The sequence below is a fragment of the Tachypleus tridentatus genome, chromosome 9 (genome assembly GCF_004210375.1).
Source record: "Tachypleus tridentatus isolate NWPU-2018 chromosome 9, ASM421037v1, whole genome shotgun sequence".
NCBI lineage: Eukaryota > Metazoa > Arthropoda > Merostomata > Xiphosura > Limulidae > Tachypleus > Tachypleus tridentatus.
In genome coordinates this window covers 43,907,088-43,926,506 of record NC_134833.1, presented here as the reverse complement: position 1 = coordinate 43,926,506, position 19,419 = coordinate 43,907,088, and the positions used below count along the sequence as shown (strand labels likewise).

At 31.4% G+C, this 19,419-nt stretch overlaps 1 protein-coding gene across 2 annotated transcripts in view; it reads left to right on the top strand.

Annotated features, from left to right (window-relative positions):
* The first annotated feature begins 1,963 nt into the window (after positions 1-1,963).
* Positions 1,964-19,419, top strand: part of LOC143225158 (sodium/potassium-transporting ATPase subunit alpha-like) — an 80,973-nt gene continuing 63,517 nt past the window's right edge. For both annotated transcript variants that reach the window (XM_076454100.1, XM_076454101.1), the window contains exons 1-2: positions 1,964-2,117; positions 19,041-19,190. In XM_076454100.1, the coding sequence (XP_076310215.1) occupies positions 2,001-2,117; positions 19,041-19,190 (267 nt within the window). In that variant the 5' untranslated portion in view covers positions 1,964-2,000. The remainder of the gene's footprint in view (positions 2,118-19,040; positions 19,191-19,419) is intronic.

Sequence of the window (19,419 nt, the reverse complement as noted above, 5' to 3'; positions counted from 1 at the left end):
ACGAAAGTGGCAAACAGATTACAGCGTTTCATAGATTAATACCACTTAACTCAAAATACAGTAATGCAAAAAGAAACTTTAAAACTGAGATTCATATCATAAAAACTGTAAAAACACTAAAAACATGAAACTATCCCAAACCACAGGAAAAGCATACACATTTACTTTATTTAATACTAATATATTTAGCAATACTAAATAAAAAGGAAATATATTGCTCAAGTTCGGTGATACACTAAAGTGGACAGACTAACAAAACTAATCATAGATTTAGAAATAAAGAAAAAAGAAAAAACAGAACACTAACATTTTAACAGAGACATAAATGAAAATACCCCCAGATATCATGAGCTGCCACCAAGGTCACAAGTCGCCTTTCAATCTTGAAAGGTACCTTACTCAACTACTCATTATCTTCAACATTATCTCATTTAGAAGAGAAAGAACTCCAACTGACAGAAACCATCTCGCAGTAGTACATCCAGCATCTTTCCTCTAGTTGCTGATGGTCTGGCCTGGGAACTACCTGTGACTAAGGTCACATCCCCATGCGTTCTTAAATTTTCCCCGCACCATTTCTTTTCCATGACTTCATGAATATCATTTATTTAAATAATGTACTGGTGATTAAAGGGTTAAAGGCAAGCAAAAAAAAAAAAAATGCTGACAATGATTTCATTGTTTACGGTTGTAAGATAGCTGGATTTTAAATGTTTTCTTATCTTCTGTCTTAAGAGTTGTACATACGAACAATATCTTGATCTTGAGTTTTATACGAGAAAATTAAATAGCTCAAATCGTGCAAATATTGTTGGAGCATTATTATTTCGTTCGGAGATTATTTTAAATTAATTGGTAGAAATAATTCAACTTCCAGTCCACGTGGCAATAACAAAGTTTATATACATATTATCCTCTCTTTACCGTTTGTACACTTTACAATACGTTTTAGGTCCCTGTTCGCAGTCACACTATCTGCACTACACTAAAGTAAAAATTAAGCTTACTTTTACAAAGTGATTCGATACGTATGTATCTAATACATATACAAAAACAAAAACACATCGATTGATTCACTTTACCGGTGGCCCGGCATAGCCAGGTTGTTAGGACGCTCGACTCATAGTCTGAGGATTGCTGGTTCGATTCGCCGACACACCAAACGTGCTTGCCCTTTCAGCTGTTGGTAAGTTATAATGTAACGATCAATACCACTATTCGTTGGTAAAAGAGTAGTCTAAAAGTTGGCGTGGGTGGTGATGACTAGGTACCTTTCCATTAGTCTAACACTGCTAAATTAAATAGATCTCGTGTAGTTTTACACGAAATTCAAAACAAATAAATAAACGAACAAACACTTTGCCAGCTGGAAAATAACTTTATGTTTTTATTTTTCTTTGCTTAACTAGAGAAATCAACTAAACTAAAAACACGATAAGTAAATAGGACAAAAAACTTTGGTTTCATAACAACAGAACTGTTTGTAAAGTTTCGATCTAGGCATGGTTAGTACAGGTCTTTCCTTGATCTCTTGTGTTGGGAATAGCTAAAATAATACTTTTAATTTAAAGAATGGAATATTTTATACATAGAAGTACTCACAACCGAGAGAAAGAGTTTATTGATGGAGAGAAATGGCTGCAAAAGAAAGATATCCAATCTATGTAAAGTCCATTCCAGACATAGAGCTTTTGTCCATACTGCAAAGGTCTATGAAATCTGTTAGCTTACAAGCATTGAATCAAGATTTGTTTGTGTCTAAAGTATCAAGAAGACTTAACTTAGAAAAATTCCTTGCTTCCAGTTTCAACATTTTCATTCACCTGCTTTTTATTAGCCTTTCTAAGTTCCTAATTTAATTTTAATGAAATATCTAATTTTGTTAGACTTCGGTAAATCTTCCATTCTATTCATATCATATTCTCTAACAATCCTGCTTGTTTTCTATATTTCGTCTTGCGCTTAAATGTGTTTTCTCTATTTTGCAACTCATACTCGTGATGTCATTACACTTCGTGTTTCCCAGAAATAAATACAGCGACCACAAGAACGATCGTTGTCTCTTGCTATCTGCAGTAGTAAGGAAAATGGCGTCTACGGGAAAGGCGGACGATCAAGTAAATATTTTAATCTGTATTTCAGTTTTATTACGATATATGCATATGAATTATTTATTTATATTTTTATGCACCACATAATATAATAACTAAGTAACAAAATATAAATCTATAGAATTAGAAGTAAACATGGTTGAGGAAAACTAAGTCCGTATAACATTCGTTACCTTTTTAATAAATTTAACTGGATGCTGCTAACATTAAATTGTTAATGTGCTAGCGCATGCGTTATGAGAGGAGGGGTTAAAGTAAGTGCACCCATAAATTGTATCTTTATAATGGTATATATGAAATACATCCAAAAAAGGTAAAGTGAAATCTCAAACAACATCAAAGTGCACAAGTTTAAATGAAAATTCCAAAATTTTGTTAGAGAGGGCATGCTCCAACTTCCTTTCATGGCTTTGCCATGCATTTTCCTTTCCCTCTTTAAGTAACATTCTAATATAGATTTTTTTCCGAGATCTCCACCCTTTTTCTTATAATTTATTTACCTGTGACCATACACTCTGTATTTTATACCAGTACTTAAAAACTTTTCATTATTGTTAAATAATTGTGTTAAATAATTGTAATTAGTTCTTCGTTTTGTGTAAATGAAATTGTGTTGTGTAGGGATGCCATACAAATAATCTAACAGCTTTTCTGCTATAAAAATTATGATATTGTAAATGGGTAAGAGTCCATTATTTAATTATAACTGATTAAAAAAAAAAAAAGCATATTACCATCAGACCTGGGGGAATGTTTACAACTAGCACAAGATCTGTGCATGATGTCTCTTAAGTTTATTTCACTTATCTTTGTTGATATGGGGCATAAAGCATGAAACTTGTGATTTTAAAGAAAAGTAATACACATGTGTTTGTAGGAAAAGAAAGTCCATCATTTCTCTTTTGTAATGTATTATAATATGAAGCATAGAGTAAACCTGTCTGAATGATTCTTATGAAACCCATTCCTTTTATATAAAACAATTTTTTTGTTCAAAAAATTGGAAATGGTTACTTACTGTTTAACATTGGCCATATTTAGTATAATGGTAGCATTATTCAGTGTGAAAAACCCCTCTATATCTGTTTTAAGCCCATTTTTAAAGAAAATATTTATTAGATTGTTTGAAAACTGATTTTGCATTTTATAAATGTTTTATAAACAAGTAAGTTTTTTATATATGTTTTACTGGAAAAGAAGAGATGCATATTTTCATTCTCTTCAATTTACAAGAATGGAAAGTTTGTTTATATTTTTAAAGTTTCTATCCCTTTATTCTTAATATCAGTATAGAAATGACTGACTATAAATTTAAGTGGTACTGTGCATGATATTTGTGCTGTTTTTTCAACTTATTTGGACATGATTATGATAAAAGTTTGCATAAAGCACAGAAGAGAAGGTAAGGTGGTGATGGCAATATGTATTATCCATTAAAATAACTCATCTTTCATAAAAGGGGGAGGGGCAATATTAACAAGCCCTTATTATCCATATACTTATCTAACAAGATTTAAGAATTAGAGTTCAAACTGTAAACCCTACCACATTATCAGGCAAACCATTCCATTATTAAGGAAAGTGTATGCACAAGTTATCATAGTTTAATCAAATTACCCATAATGTATTAAAGTTTAGTATTTTTTAAACTTTTTTTCCACAAGTTAAATTCAGTAAAGAAAGCAACTATACAAAGTATTAGTTTGAAATTCTAGTATTTTGGTCTCCTTCCTTTTCAGGAAACAAATTTTAAACTTTTAAGTCTTTTTTAATTAAGTGGAAGATATAATCTAAGAATCCATTTTAGTTGTGAATCTTTGCACTTTTCCAATGAATTAATTCCCTAATTGTAATAAGAGGGCAAAACTGTGCCCCATAATTTAAACTGACATTTGGCTAAAGTATTGTATAATATATTTCAAACTGTTCAATTACACTAGCTTCTGAAGAACCAGCAGATAAATATCTTGATAAACCTGTGTGTACAGGTTGGAGACCACGTGCACATATGATCTTTTATGGAGTATCATTTAATTATCACTTTATCCTACAATGCTAATTTAGCAACAGTTTGTGATTAAAGTGAGTAAATACCAGATGCAGTATCCAGGAGTAGTTGATAAAACTGCATGGTGTGTATTTAGAAGATTCTGCAAATGTGAAAACTGTATGGTGTCTTTATTTTACATCTTAACATCAACTTGCACTAACTTATTAAAACAGATTGATGTTGTTACTTTAGAAACACCCCGAGTACAAATACTTTTGTAACACTTGAATTTTTGTGTACAATGGATTTGCACATTTTCACTAAAAGCATGCAACATTTTGTATAGGTACACATAGTACGTTTGGAATTATATTCAACATTTCTTTTCTAATATGAGATCTATACAATGCACATTTAACATTATTCCTATGGTGTATGTTACTACCTATCAGTATTTTCAAGTATAGGTATTTGTAATTGGTGTATATAAACATACCCTAAAATTGTATCTTAGAATGGCTGGTATGGGTATTTACACTTTTATTGATTAGGAGAGAACAACGTTTCAGCCTTCTTAATCTGAAGAGGACCTGGAAAGGCTGAAACGTTGTTCTCTCCTAATCAATAAAAGTGTAAATACCCCCACCAGCTGTTTTGAGATACATTTTTACTTCAAGTGAGTTTCTCACAATCAAGAAATACCCTAAATGTGTCTCAGCTTCACAACTAACAGCAGTGTGTGATTTACATAATAACCCAAATTCACTACCATGTACTTACTACATAATTAAAGCTCATTTTCCAAATATTTGTTCAGTGTACAATTTTATCTAAAAAAATACATACTTTAACATCCTTAGTACAGCCAGAAATATTTGAGAGTTTAATATCATCGATATTACACAGGTGTTATTTTTTCCCAATTTTATTAATGTACATAAGAAAAAAACAAGGTCCCAAGTACCACCATGAAACACTCCACTAGTAATAAGAATCCTGTTTGATTAGTTTTACTTGATAATAACCTTTTGCTTTCTTTTGTTCAATTGACTAATCTTGCCCAACTTTTTCCATGAGATTTTCTTAGCTGATCTTTTATGTGGCATCATTTAAACAACTTTTATAAGTTTAAGCATGCAAAATTTAGATTCCTGCCATCATTCTTTTATCTTTCTATTTTCCTCCAAAGTTTTAATATCTAACTTATTCAAGTCAATTCCAGTGCTCTGTATATTGTATTTAGGGTCAGAAGTATTAGATATTTTCTCTTGTAAAAACAAGCTGTAGCATCTCGTAGTATAATCAATCAATTGATGAGCACATTAGTTGTTTAGTAAATATCTATAATTGCTCAGCTTTAGTTTGCAGCAGCAGTAGGCCATTTCCTAGGTGTTCCTATATTGATTTCTGGTATTGGAGAGATTAAAGTTTCTGCTCTTGTACATAACTAGAAGAGTAAGGAGCCATTGACAACAGCAAAAAACACTTGTCACAGAAATGAAGTGTGTATGCTGTTAGAATAAAGATTAAACAAGAATATTCTGTATTTAGCATTCTGGAATCATATTTTGGAAGTTGTTTGTTTTCAAAAACTGTTGGGTTTCCATTGGTTCAAAAGTTGTAATTCTCAGTTGATTCCAACAACCTCTGGAATACTTGTACTAGCCGAGTTATAAAATTGCAGTTGGCCATGATAAAGTAGCATAAGCCATAGAAGAAGTTAAGGATATTGTTAATTTTATTTATTTCAAGAAAACTTAAGGTCAGCCAGTGTAGAAACAATTAAGAACTTCTTGAACTTGTCATAACCTTTCTTGGTAATATCCTTCCTCATGAAATGTGATTTATATCAAATGGAACATTATACTGTGCATGATGGCTGGCATTATGTGCCCTCGAAAGCTGGATGTTTATGGAACAATAAGTTTGCCAGCTATGAGGAAAGAGGACTCTGCAACATCTGCATCTTTGTACTTTGAGTTTTTATCATAGGACATGGCTCTCTACTCGTATGTCATGTTTACTTGTTACTGTAACTTCATTCAGGTTCCTCAAGAGATCTGGATCATATTTCTTAGTCATGGGAGCTCAAAAACAAAAATTACAGGGGCACCACAGAAATTACACACTTGAATAGTAAAAGACAATGCTAAGAGGTGTGTAGACATTGTTAAGAAGAACAGAAACATTTCCTGTTATGAGTTGTGCAGCATTATATAAGACACTTGTCTATTATCAGAAATGGGCTAGTAAGTCAAGTTTACAAAATTTTTTGGGGGATTGATATGATAAAGATTTATTATTTTGATGATAGTTGGATCATAGTACACAAACTATGGGGGGGGGGAAAGGGTTAAACTCCAGTAGATACAGTGTTATTGTTATAACAGAATTTTTGGTATGAACTGTTATTGACATTAATGAAAGTTAACACTATCAGAGTTTAAGAGAGAAATCTATGATATCCTGGGAAATAAGGTGTTTTTTTTTTTTTCCTTTCATCAGTAGGTTTGTATGAAAGGACAGTCTTGCAGGACCAGATCCTTGTCTATATATCATGGTGATTGGTACTCTATACAGGGTTATTGAAAATGTATTTTAATAAGTCTGCAATGAGTTGCTTTGATTATATTACCACATTGGATATAATTGGTGGGCTCTTTTTAAATTATCTGGTTAAAATAAACACCCACAAGGATAACAGTTTAGTTTATTTCCTCTAATTTTTCTGTAGGCTTTGATACTGTAGTAATTTGTAGGCCATGTTTACATCTAAGTTTACTGTACTACATTAATATAAACTTCATCATTGGACTGATAACAAAATAAAATACTGACTGAGATTCACTGCACCTGACTACAAAGAACTTTTATCTTGTTTTGATGCTTTGCTAAAATATCTATGTATAATCTACTCCTTGAATTTACCAGAAGACCTGGCATCAAAATGTTTATAACTAATGTCAAGCTTACATTGTTGAATCTTTGTCTTAACATCTAAACTACAAGTACAAAATTAGTTAATATTATGGAATCAAAGTTAATTGTTATATTGGTTTTGTAGAGATGGAATTAATAAAGAGATAATATTTATGGATTTTGTTTAAGATTCTTGAAAAAGAGAAATACTTTCATGATCAGGTAGTTTATTGATATGAATATTTCATTATTTGTTCTTTTAGGTGCAACTGGCTTTTCACAAGTAATAAATTATCCATATATATTATCACTATCATGTATAAATCATGTAGATGCTAAAGTGCATATATGTTAACTGCTCATCACTTAACCTTGTGAGCAATTTTCAAAGACCTTGGGCCTCAAGTACAAACTGTGATGTCATAACTCACCAGTAATGCGACCATAGTAGACGTTGATTAACCTTGTACAATGTGTTTTATTTGCTCTTCTTGAATAGATATGTAAAGCATTATAAGATTGCTACTCTAAAATTAATAATGAAATAGTAAGACACTACAGAAAATACTTCATTTACACTTATACGTGCCTGTTATTAGTTCCATGCGCTTTTAATAACATTCTTTTATAATATAAAATCGTTTTCACTTCCTCAGCATGTACTTGTTTGTCGGTGACCGCCCATTATTTCAAAGGTCAGATAGTCATGGCTTTGGTTTTCACAGTATAAGTAAAAATTGAATGAATAAATATATTCGTAGTTCCTTAATATAAGAAATTAATTTCAAATGAAAAGTTTAAAAGGTACGTCTTTGTTTGGGATTGGCCGATCCTGAACGCTTGCTCATTTTAAATACAAACGGAATTTTTTGAACTGACATTGTATACTACAGCTCATTGCATTGACTTGATGTCGAGAAGATTTTACTTACTGGAATCTTTCAGCACGTTTAATGAGTTGGATGCAACATTCGTTGTCGCAGTACTGTGGAACTAAAATCGGCAATAACCATTATCTCAGCAGAGCTGGATTCCCAAATCCAATTCTGACGTGTAAATGTGTGGGATGTGCATCTACTAATATACGTGAATAGATACAAAATAAGATTGACAAAAAGATAATAAACATTAGCCATCTATTCATGAGAAATTTCAACCTTTTAGACATATTCAGGGGTGTTTTTGTAATAAAGTTTCACAAAATAACTGGACAATCGATTTAGCATTTAAACTGTTTAAAGAAAGGAAAAATACTTCGAAGTAATGAGGGTCTCGAACTTACGAATCATCACTCCTTTGTCCAAGCTACGGGAATTACATTGTTTCGTGTAAACATTTCCAGGAATTGCGTAATATCTACAAGTTTCAGTAATTTTTTTTAATACTTCTAACTGTAGCAAAAACATTTTAATGTACAGATTATCGTAAACCAACAGAAATACACGTTTACGTCATTGGATATGACTAAATATTTACAAACACATTAAGAATACTAATGGTAATTAATATTTCTTAATGTATCAAGACACCAAACCTACCTCGTAAAAATTAAAAGCACAAAATTGTTATTGTTACGAGTAACAATTATAAGGAAAAGGGAAGAATCGAAAAAAAATTCTGTCCGTCGTGTGTTGAAAAGTTTGTAGAAGAGGATTTTTGTAAAGTATCATGGGTGATTTTGTTGGGGAGGTTGAAAACGATTTGTGGACACCAACCTGAAAGTTTGGCTGTAAATAATTCTTAAAGACACTTGAGTGAAAAAGCGTATTACACTAAAACAATTATAAGTTAACACTCCTACGAAAAGACGTTTCTAGTCCTGATTTCTCCAAGCCCGTTCCCCTGGCTGTGGTTTCGCTAGATAGTAGATAGGGACAGTGGGAATCTCGTTAATCCATTCATTAATGGATTTAAATGACAATTTCATTTAAATACAAAATTATTAGCCTAATATTAATAACCTTTCAAGTTGCTCTGGGGCCTATTAGGCCCCACTTTTCGTAGGAGTGTTAACAAACAATGAAGTGATTTATTTCTTGGGGAATATAGTACGTATTTCAACAGAACGCTGATCTGCCTTTACGTTTTTTTCTACTGTTTTTTAGGAACGTCGTAAAAATGGTGGGATGATAGTGTGTGAGATTAAGAGGATGTTTCAACCAGTTTTTGATATTCGAAAGAATTTTATTGGTAGAATCAATTTTGAATAAGATACATCCATCATTTAGTATAGTGTAGATCCCTGCTTTTTTAATGTTCTATTTACAACTGGCTTTCTTGCTGCTACCACAAATAAAACCAGAATATTCAGTTGTAAAATGTCACTATTGCAAAATAGTCATAAAAGTAGTATTCTAAAGGAAAGGTATAATGATGAAAGCTGAAATCCTGTTCAAATGCTAGCCTTTCAATAGACAAAGCGGGAAAGCCAGTAATATAGGGATTTTATTCCGCGTGTAGAGACGCTTAATCTGTTACGTTATCATTAGTCGATCAAGTGATATGTCCACTTCCATCCCTACTTTATTTGGTTCCTCGTTTTTTTTTCTTCAAGTTTAGGCAGTTCTACATAGCTACTTATATTTAGGGATAATTTGTTTTCCATATATATCAGAATCTCGATCTTAATTTCTTTTAAGGCTTCATTGTTGTTCAGATGGGATTTTAATTTTGCCATTACGTGTTTTAAACCTATAGTGTATGTTAATTCTGATTATTTTTTTTTCAACTTCACTAAGATTCAGGGTTAATTAATGTACTATTCTGTAGTAGCAACAATATGTCTCATTGGTGAGTTATAGGTCTGATTATCAGTGAATAGATCACTCACTCGACATACTTAAAACTGAAAGGAAAAAGATTAACAGGCTAGAAAAAAATTTTTCTTCTCATTTCCTATTAGTTGTGTTTCTTGTTTTGTTATCTTAAAGAAGAAAGACCAATGTTCTGTCGAAACACCTAGTATGTCCCCATCTCCAAATCACTTCATTAATAAGTATAATAGTACTTAATAATAAGAGTTGTGATGAAACAAAATAACGGCCATAAAAATTGTCCGTTTAATTAAAACATTTATAACGTTTAAATATTGATGACGATTTCATAGCATTGGCAAAGCAAAACTAAAACTTGTAAATATAAAGCCTCCTATATTTCTATACGTGTTTACAGAGTGAATCAAAATTCCACTATTTCAACGTGTTGTCATCTTATTAAGTAAATGACTCCAAGAAAAGTAGGCAGAAAAAAAAAAAAGACGAACATTATAGCTCCAATTCTTTCATAGTACTCTACTAGATAATGCGCTACTTTGATATATAATTAGATTTTAGGGTGAGTTGATAGAGCTTCCTACGAGTAATAAAATTTAATCGGGTATACGGGTGCCTCACTCGTGGTATTGCTGGCGCACAATAATGTAGCTCATAAAAAGGAAACGGGTATAATAATATTTTATAAAGACCAGTACGTAACCTAAAGCATTACGTTTTGAATTACTACAGTTACCTAGGTTACACATATATATCGATCCCTAGTTACCTTAACAAAATTTTTATACGTTATATTTATAAATTGCTTTTTGTCAACTTGTTAACTTAAGGCGTGGGTGACAAAATTTCGCATCAGGTTATCTTTTACTGATGTTAGTAGAAAACTTATGTTCGCAGTTGATTTTCATTTTATATAAGATGTTTACTAGATTTTAAGCCTAAGGTTATAGCTAGAAGATCGAGCCTTTGGATATTAATAGTTCAGAGTATAGTTCTTTGGCTCGACGCGTGTACGTGAACTGGACCAAAGAAATGTATACGTACGTACGTACGTGTTGACGTCAATACAAACTCGCAGGAGGTGTTATAGTAAGGAAAAAATCGCTATTGCAACATGATTACGCAAATGCTAGTGAATTTTAAGGAAATTTTCGAAGTGGATTAGTAATTCAGCTTATTTATGAATGCTTGAATGATGAAATATGGAAGTCGTTTTTCCTTTTTATGTATTGCGAATGTTAGTGTAGTGTTCTTCAGTGATGTTTATTTCTGTGGTATCAAATCTGACAACATGGAAAGATTGCAGCTGTAACAATGATCTTTCGCAAACGAAAAATGACAGAATGGAAAGAATATAAGATACAAGATTAGTAGAGGAAGGAAAGATAGAGAAATTAATAACGGTAAATAATTAAGAAATAAAATTGCCTATGTATAATATAGTAATATCTGACATGAAGGATGTAAATGAAAATACTGATAAATATTAATTAAATGTAACACGGTAATAATTTTGGCATGTATGTATTTGTTTAGTAAAAATAGAAACCGTAAGGAGGAAGATTCCCTAGGTCGCCAAAAACGCCAACACCAAACACCGACCCAGACAACAGGACGACAATGTCGTCATTAGTCGAGGCCGTATTGCCTTAAGTCTGGTTCAGTATAATCGAATCTTGCCAACGAACCTAACAATTCAGGGAAAGCTTGCCTAGTATGCACGTGCTCTGTTACGTCATTCACTTGCAATCGGCTTTGAAGTGGTTCTATCTTTGATTTAAATCGGAAGTAAAATAGGTTAATCGAAGTTTGTACAAACTACAGACTACACAACTATAATTTTCCGTTTTTGTGAACATTTACAAACTAGTTGGTCTATCTAAAGCTATTTGATCAACTGTGTACCCACAACTTACACTGTTTAGATGATTAATACTGAGTGAGTTGATGTGACTGTTGTTTCAATTTCGTGGATTCTGATATAACGTTTGAATAAATAAACGAGTAAGAAAAACATTATTTACTTTGTTTCTGAAGTTAGACTTATATCATTAGTTTGTGAAAGGAGATTGAAACTTAATAGAAATATGAAACGGTAAAAAAAAAAAGATTAAGAACAAAAATAAAACAAGATGAATGGAGGGGTAATCTTGTTCTGACAACTTCTACATGCAACCTGAAATGTGACAAAATTTCCTTTATGATGCTTACATCATTAATATGTTTATCTTGGCAAAACAGCAAGCTTCCATGCAATCTGTGTTTAGTAGTAGTAAAATATTGGAATACAACTACTGAAAGACGGGATGCAGATATTTGACACATTCATTTTAGAATGGGTGAACAAAATATCTAGTGTAACCACTGAATGTTTATATCAAATATATGTTGCCTTGACAAAAACTGGAAAATATAGTATTTGTAACGTTTTTTCAACCATATATTTAATTCCACAAGCTAAAAACCAGTATGTTCCAATAATTGTTTATAGAAATATGGTGTTTTAAATTCCTTTATGAATGATTAAAAACTTTTGATTAATATTTTGACCTATGTTTTTGAGTCATTCATTTTATTTTCATATACAAATTAAACAAATAATAAACTGCTGTAATCTCCATTATGTCAAAAAGTTCTTACTTCTAATTACAATCTTGATATTATCTGTCATAGGCAGAAGAACCCCTAAATATCAAATATATATGCATTAAAGTGCATCAGGCTAGAGTTTGAAGTCAAAAATAGCTCAAGTTTTTCAATTTCCCAGAAATGAAGAACACTGTAAGAGAAGCACAAAACTTTAAAAGCAAATCTTCATAGTAAGTTAAATTACACAACCATGTAGCATATGCTGGGAAAACTAAAAAATAAAACTAGGAATGTGAGAAAACTGCAACTTAATACCAGAGATGATAGTTACCAGCCTCGATATTTTATCTTTCATTGTTACTCCTTAGTGGATTATTTTTGGTCAACTTAGGATGAATTTGTTGTAAAACTTGTTTTTGTTTCTTCCCCATGAATAATGAAGCTTTTTCACAAAGGATTTTTGTGTTGTAACTGAGCTCACTTCATGCTCTGTGATATTAAATGAAAAGCTACATAAGAGTGGCTAGTAACAAATGTAATTGAATTTTTTTTCTTCTTACTGGAAACTGTTAAGCCAATTAAGAATTAATATTAATAAAATCAACACATTTATTATTACAGAAAAAGTGTAATGTATCAGTTTTGGCATTTTATATTGTACACAAATACATGTCTGAAAATGCCAGGGTGTCAAATGATCTTCAGCTCATTCTGTATAAGTTTTATGCAGGTTTAAATGGAAGAAATGCAGTGATGTATAGCTACTCTAGCATCAGATCTTTCTCTGAAGACCTGAGTTAGCAAATTGAATCATTGTTCTCTGATAGACTTAAAACAGATATAGGAAACTATTCAAATTTTTCATAAGTAGACATTGGGTTTTGTAGCAGAGCTGGCCTGTTGAATTTTTGGATATCAAACAAGAGGATTTTCTGGCCTTTACAGTCACAATACAACTGAAGTATTGTTTCACTTATAGTATTAGATTATTGAATACAAAGTTGTATTGCCATTTCCAAAGAATTTTGTTTTCTGTTGTATGTTTAAGCTTTCAGTGCATACAAAGGTAGTTATAAATAAATAAAATTAGAGGTTGAGTACGTTGTACTACAATGATTTTGAAACCTTGCAATATCTAGTCATTTTCTGACTATTGTGTATTTAAACAATAGCCCTGCAGCACAGTTTTTATTCTGAGAGGTACATCATTTCTCTTACCATGATTTTTGTAGTCAGTTTAGTGCATGAGGACAGCTGTTTACTAATGCAAGTTTGAAATTCAGATTATACAGAAATCTGTGAATGCTGCATATTTTAACTTGATCACTGTGTTTCTGTGTGGAATAGTATGAATATTTGTTTCATTCTCCAACTTCTTAAAATATATTACTGTTAAACAGATATGTTGTAAAAATAACTTTTATACAATACTAGTATTAATTTTCCAAAGAGAACAATTCTTTATTTAGCATACTATTGCTTAGGGTGTATTGATGAATTTTGCTGCTTGCTTTTATTTTTGCAATTTTTCACCTGTTATAAGGTGCAACACTATTTTCTGGATTGCCCTATTTCTTTGTTTTACAATGCCAATAAGTACTAAGGATATCCCTGTCTTAAATACTAAATTCTTGATATACATCCACCTTATGATTTAAGTGTATAAATGTATTGTATCAGGAAGACCTGTTAGGTACCCTTCCCAAAAGTAATCTCTATTTGGTGGTACAACAAAATCCCCTTGTAGCACATATGACATTTAATGATAATCCCTTTTCTTTGAAAATCAGAACCTGAGAATAGAAAATCAAAAAATAATGGGAAAGATTTTGAAAAAAACAAAAAAAAAACATTCAGATATGGCTGCATCCCATGCCTAATGCTGTGCTGCTGCATACACTTGTTTAATTTCCTCCCAAACATCTTTTGTCTTTTTAAAAGTGCTCAGTTAATTTCTCCTGTGCTGTGTGGTAGTGCAACCTGGAGTTAACAGTGACACCCCAAAACCAGTTATTAACTGTTATATTTCCTACATAAAGCAATGTTAACAGTGAGTAAGAAAATCTAGAATTTTGCCATCTTTATGCTGGTGAGGCAGCAAACAAGCTTATTGGAACTGCCACAGTCTATGAGGTAAAAAAATGGATATTTAAGTTTTGATCTCAAGACTGTGTCTAACAAAGGTCTTGTACAACAAAATAATACAAGAAAGTTGAAGGTTTCCAGAGCTGGACAAAGTACTTTTCTAGTGGTTCAGAAAACAGATTACAATCACGATGCTACTTATTATAAAGAAAGCCAATCAGTTTTATGTCAATTAAGCTATCCAAAGAATTAACATGGTGCTTCATTCTCAAAAATGTTTTAGACTGACATGGTATTTGTAGACTTGTTTTTGGAGGAGGAAATGGTCTGCCAGTGATAGTTGTTCCAAGAATGTAACAAAAGAAAATTGCAAAACTAATTGACTGTAAATTTACTGCAGAGTAAATAATGAAGCTGTGGGACTAGACTCTTTTTGTCTGTGTGTGCCACAAAAACATTAGTGGCAATTGATTAAGAAAAAAAAAAGTGCAGGCTTTAAGGGGGTCAAGAATGTGATAGTGTTGCTATATGCAAGTGCCTGTATGATACAAGTCTTTACTTATTAGAAATTATTCTTATCCTCATGTCTTTTTAAGAATATCAAACATTTGGCAGTGATTTACAAGAGTAGCCTAATGCTTGGATGATAGAAGATACCATTCAGGAATTAAGTGATCATTCTTTGAAATATCAGATAAAAAAACAAGTTATTGACAAATTGATTTTTTTGTATTTTATACCTTGTAAGACACTTTTTTCCTTTAAAATTACTTTAAAATCCCCCTGTGTTTTCCAAAAGAAAAGGATTGGTTAAGGCAAGAGGTTATCTTAGGGTCTACTCAAAACAGTCTCTCAAATAGATCATAATCTCATTACTTGCCAATTACAAGCATTTTAAATAGGAAATATAATAATGGAGTTAAATATAAAAAATACATGAATCCTGGTAATTAAAACAATGTTGATAAAGCTATGTAATATCTTTCCTTTGTCTACATTTTGTGCTTGTAGTACTGGTGCCATTTGTCATTTCTCAAAAAAAAAAAAAAATCATAACTACACCTGGATAACTTTCAGTAAAATTGGATTTCTTTTTATCCGTGAATTCCAAACAATGCCAAAATAAACTTCGTATACTTTTCATTTTAATGTTGCTTTATGTTTGTTGTGATTGTTGTGCGACTTGGTTTGAACATTTAAAATTATTCTAATATAAGTCATTCAACTTTTATTTCAAGATTCTGAGAGTAGATAGGTATTACACATGTGACCAAAAACATTGTTTTGCATGTTGGTACAATTCTGGTTTTGTGAGTCACATGTGAGTTGCATGGTATACCTGGGATAAGTGTCAGGAAGTGGAGAAAATGAGAACAGTTTTAACTTGCTTGATTGCCAAGATATTTAGAACACAGGTCAATTGGCTATACTTGCACCATCTGGCCTTTGCAGCATGACTATAAATACTGTGTGGTTGCTTTATTAAGAGTATAGGGTTGTCTTTACTAATGGGTGCTATACATTTTATCAGTTCAGTTTTTGCTCAATAAAGCATCTGTTTTCATTTTTGAAAATGGTTGGTTAAATTGCAACACTGTTACATATAATTAAAATAGGTTTCATAACTTTAAAGTATTCGGAAAAAATAACAGTGTGATAGATGACAGAAGATTTACACACACAATATATACTGTTTGTGTATTAACCTTTAATATGTATAATAGTCAATATGATGCAGCTGCAAAATGGGGAGGAATAACTAACAATCATTAATCATTTACTCCTGTCTTCAAAATTTAAGGCTGAAGTCTGAGTAAGTATATAAAGCTTACCAAAATTAACATTTAAAACACTTTCTATATGTGTTTTAAACTCAATATAAAACATAATTTAAAGGTGACAAGGTACATGTTGAGGTATTTAAGCCATCCTATCCATCAAGTTAAAAGCATTCAGAGTCAGTCCTTATTCAAATATGTATCTAGTTTTTTTCTTAACCACCTTTAATTTTATTGCAGCCACCTGTGCTATTGGGAAAAAGTTGCAATCTTAAAGATCACTCTCACCATGCCAAAATTTGCCCCCTGCTCTTACCATTTTTGCTATTAATTACAAAAAAACAATAAGGCATCAACACTGTCAATACCCTTAACAGTATATAATGCCTTACTTGGATACTATCTCCTAATTCTTTGTTTTTTCAAGAGAAAACAGTGTCGTATTACATAACCTGCCCTTGTATGACAGCCTTTCTGTTCCAGGTATTATCCTTGTAGTTGTTTTCTGAACCTTTCTTCCTAAGGTGAGAAACCCAAAACTTGACACAGTACTTTAAATGTGGCCTAAGCAGTAACTTGTATAATAATAAAATTATAACATCTTTAAGACTTCCATTAAATATCTCTAGACATAACCTACAATCCTATTTGCCCTTTCACTGAAATTTTTGTGATTTTTAAAAGACTATCTGTAAAAGGTTCTACTCATCTTAACTTACCCATAAATGTTTTAAAAATTCCTTACTTTTAATTTTTGCAGTTTCAGTCAAGTTTTGTTATTTCTTTCTTTACTTCCATATACCCTTTTCAGTTTCTTATTCTGTTAACTTCTTATTCCTCTGTAATCCTCCATGTCTCTTGCCATACTAACCAATTTACATTTTTTAAACCTTATAATGCATTACTTTAACTTGATCCTTTATAACGTTTGTGAGTCAATCTAGTTGGTTTTTACTTCCAACCATAGTTTTCTTTTCTATAATAAGTATGTCTATTTTAAATTATTAAACATTAAAATAGTTTTACACATTTGATATCTCCAATTATTCATTCAGTTGCCCACTTTACAACAAGTAATTATTTTTTGCATCACTTCAGTGTATCTGATCTCCTTAAGCAATTAAACATTAAACCTAATAGAGCAATGATCACTTGCATCTAAATATTCCCCTCTACATTTTTGGTGGTTTCTGTATTAAAAGTTAATAATTATAAAATACATTATTTCTTGTCATTTTCCTAACCAGGTGGTGAAGAAAAGTTTGAGAAACTTTTGAATATAATCAGTGATGTCGAGAAAACCCACTTGTAGAGGAATATAGTTATCTACCTCATATCTATTCTGTACACCTGAATTATAAGTTTTCCATAATTATGACCTCATTAACAACTAAAATCTTAATCTCAACAAAGTTTGTTGTTAATTGTCAATTTTAATTTGTGGCTTACAACAGATACCAACAAAATGCCTTCTGTAACTGCTAATAGAAACCCAACTAGTTTCATTCTCTGTTAGCTTTAACATCCTCAACTGTAAACAGGATACAACTTTCATTTTACAACAAAGCTACTCCTCCCCTTTTCTTAGTATTCTGTCCTTATTAGATAACCTATAATCCTATATTTGAAACAAGTTTCTGTAGTTAAACTTTTGTACATTTAACCAAGTTTTGGTTATTCTTATTGTATCAAAATCCCTAATTCTCACTAGCATTCCAAACTCATCTACTTTTTCTTGCATACTTCTAGTGTTAGATTAACAACAACTTAGCTTATCGTAAAACCTGTTTTTGTATTTACTTCCAATACTACTTTTCTGTGCATCTTCTTTTTTATTTATTTAGCTTTAGAATTGAGTTTAATAGCCCTTTTAAACAAGCCAGCCCCTACCATGTTTAAATATAAACCATTCATTCCAGAAAGCTCCTTTGTTTTCCCTTTCTAACTGATGAACTTGAACGTCCTTGGTATTATTTGGCTGTAGTGGGTTACTTAAATTCATCTCAACATTTAACTGTTAATAGTATCCCTGACAGAATTAAGCTATATGGGCCTTTTGATTTAATGCTTTTGCCTATACTTTGTACCTAAAGGTACATCTTTCTCATACATAACATTAGTACTTGTGTACACTACAGAAACTGCAATACTGCTGTAATGAGCATATTTACTACATTATTATTAACTCGAGGTTTTCTCCTTTTTGAACTTTCAGAAATGATGAACATATTATATAGATACTTCATATATGGTATTAAGTGCAATAACAAGACATTAAATTTTGAATAATATATTTTGTTGTTTTTATTTATATGTATTTATTTAAATACTGTGTAATTACAAGAACATCTGAGTGAAAGTAAAGAACATGTAATGAAGTATTGGCCAAACCTTATCTCTTTATAAACAGTGCTAATTACACCTTTTCTGAATACATGGGCTTTTTAGCCTGGTTGACATTGATCAGACAAGTTTTTTTTTTATTGGAACATTGCAAATTGTTTGGCAGAACTGTTAGCATGTTAATTGTAAAGTGGGTGTAATATAATATTAATAAAAATTAGTTTTATGTTGCTGTACATCAGAATTAATGTAACTATATTTTAACACATTTTATAAATTAAGACTATGTTAATACTTAATTATTCCTCATTATTATTTCTGTTTAAATTGACCCACTTCTAAGATGTATAAATACCATACCCTATGAGAATGACTTAATTTTTTTATGAATAATTGGTTCCTAATTATGTGCTTTAAGACATTTAAAAAAAATGTATGTTTAAAAAATATTTAGTATGGAAGATCCGACAGCTACAGAGTTGCAGTCACTCCAGACGTTCCTGATGATGGGAGAACCTCTGATGGTAAGCCTAAGACCCAGAAACAAAAGAAGGGGAAAAAAGGAAAACCTGATCTGGATGATCTCAAACAGGAAGTTCAAATGGTTTGTAACATATATTAATGCTGCATGTATTCACTTGTGGTGTGTCAATGTTTTTAAACCATAACATATTTTGTTACTTAAAGTAGAAATTGTAATTGCATTACTTGAAATTTGTTTGTGTTTTGCAAGTGCAGATGTTAAATGTAGTAAATATTTACTTGTTCTGTATCATTCTCTCAGAATAACTTCATGTGGTAGTGTTTTGTTTCCCCCCTTCATTTTTTGATTT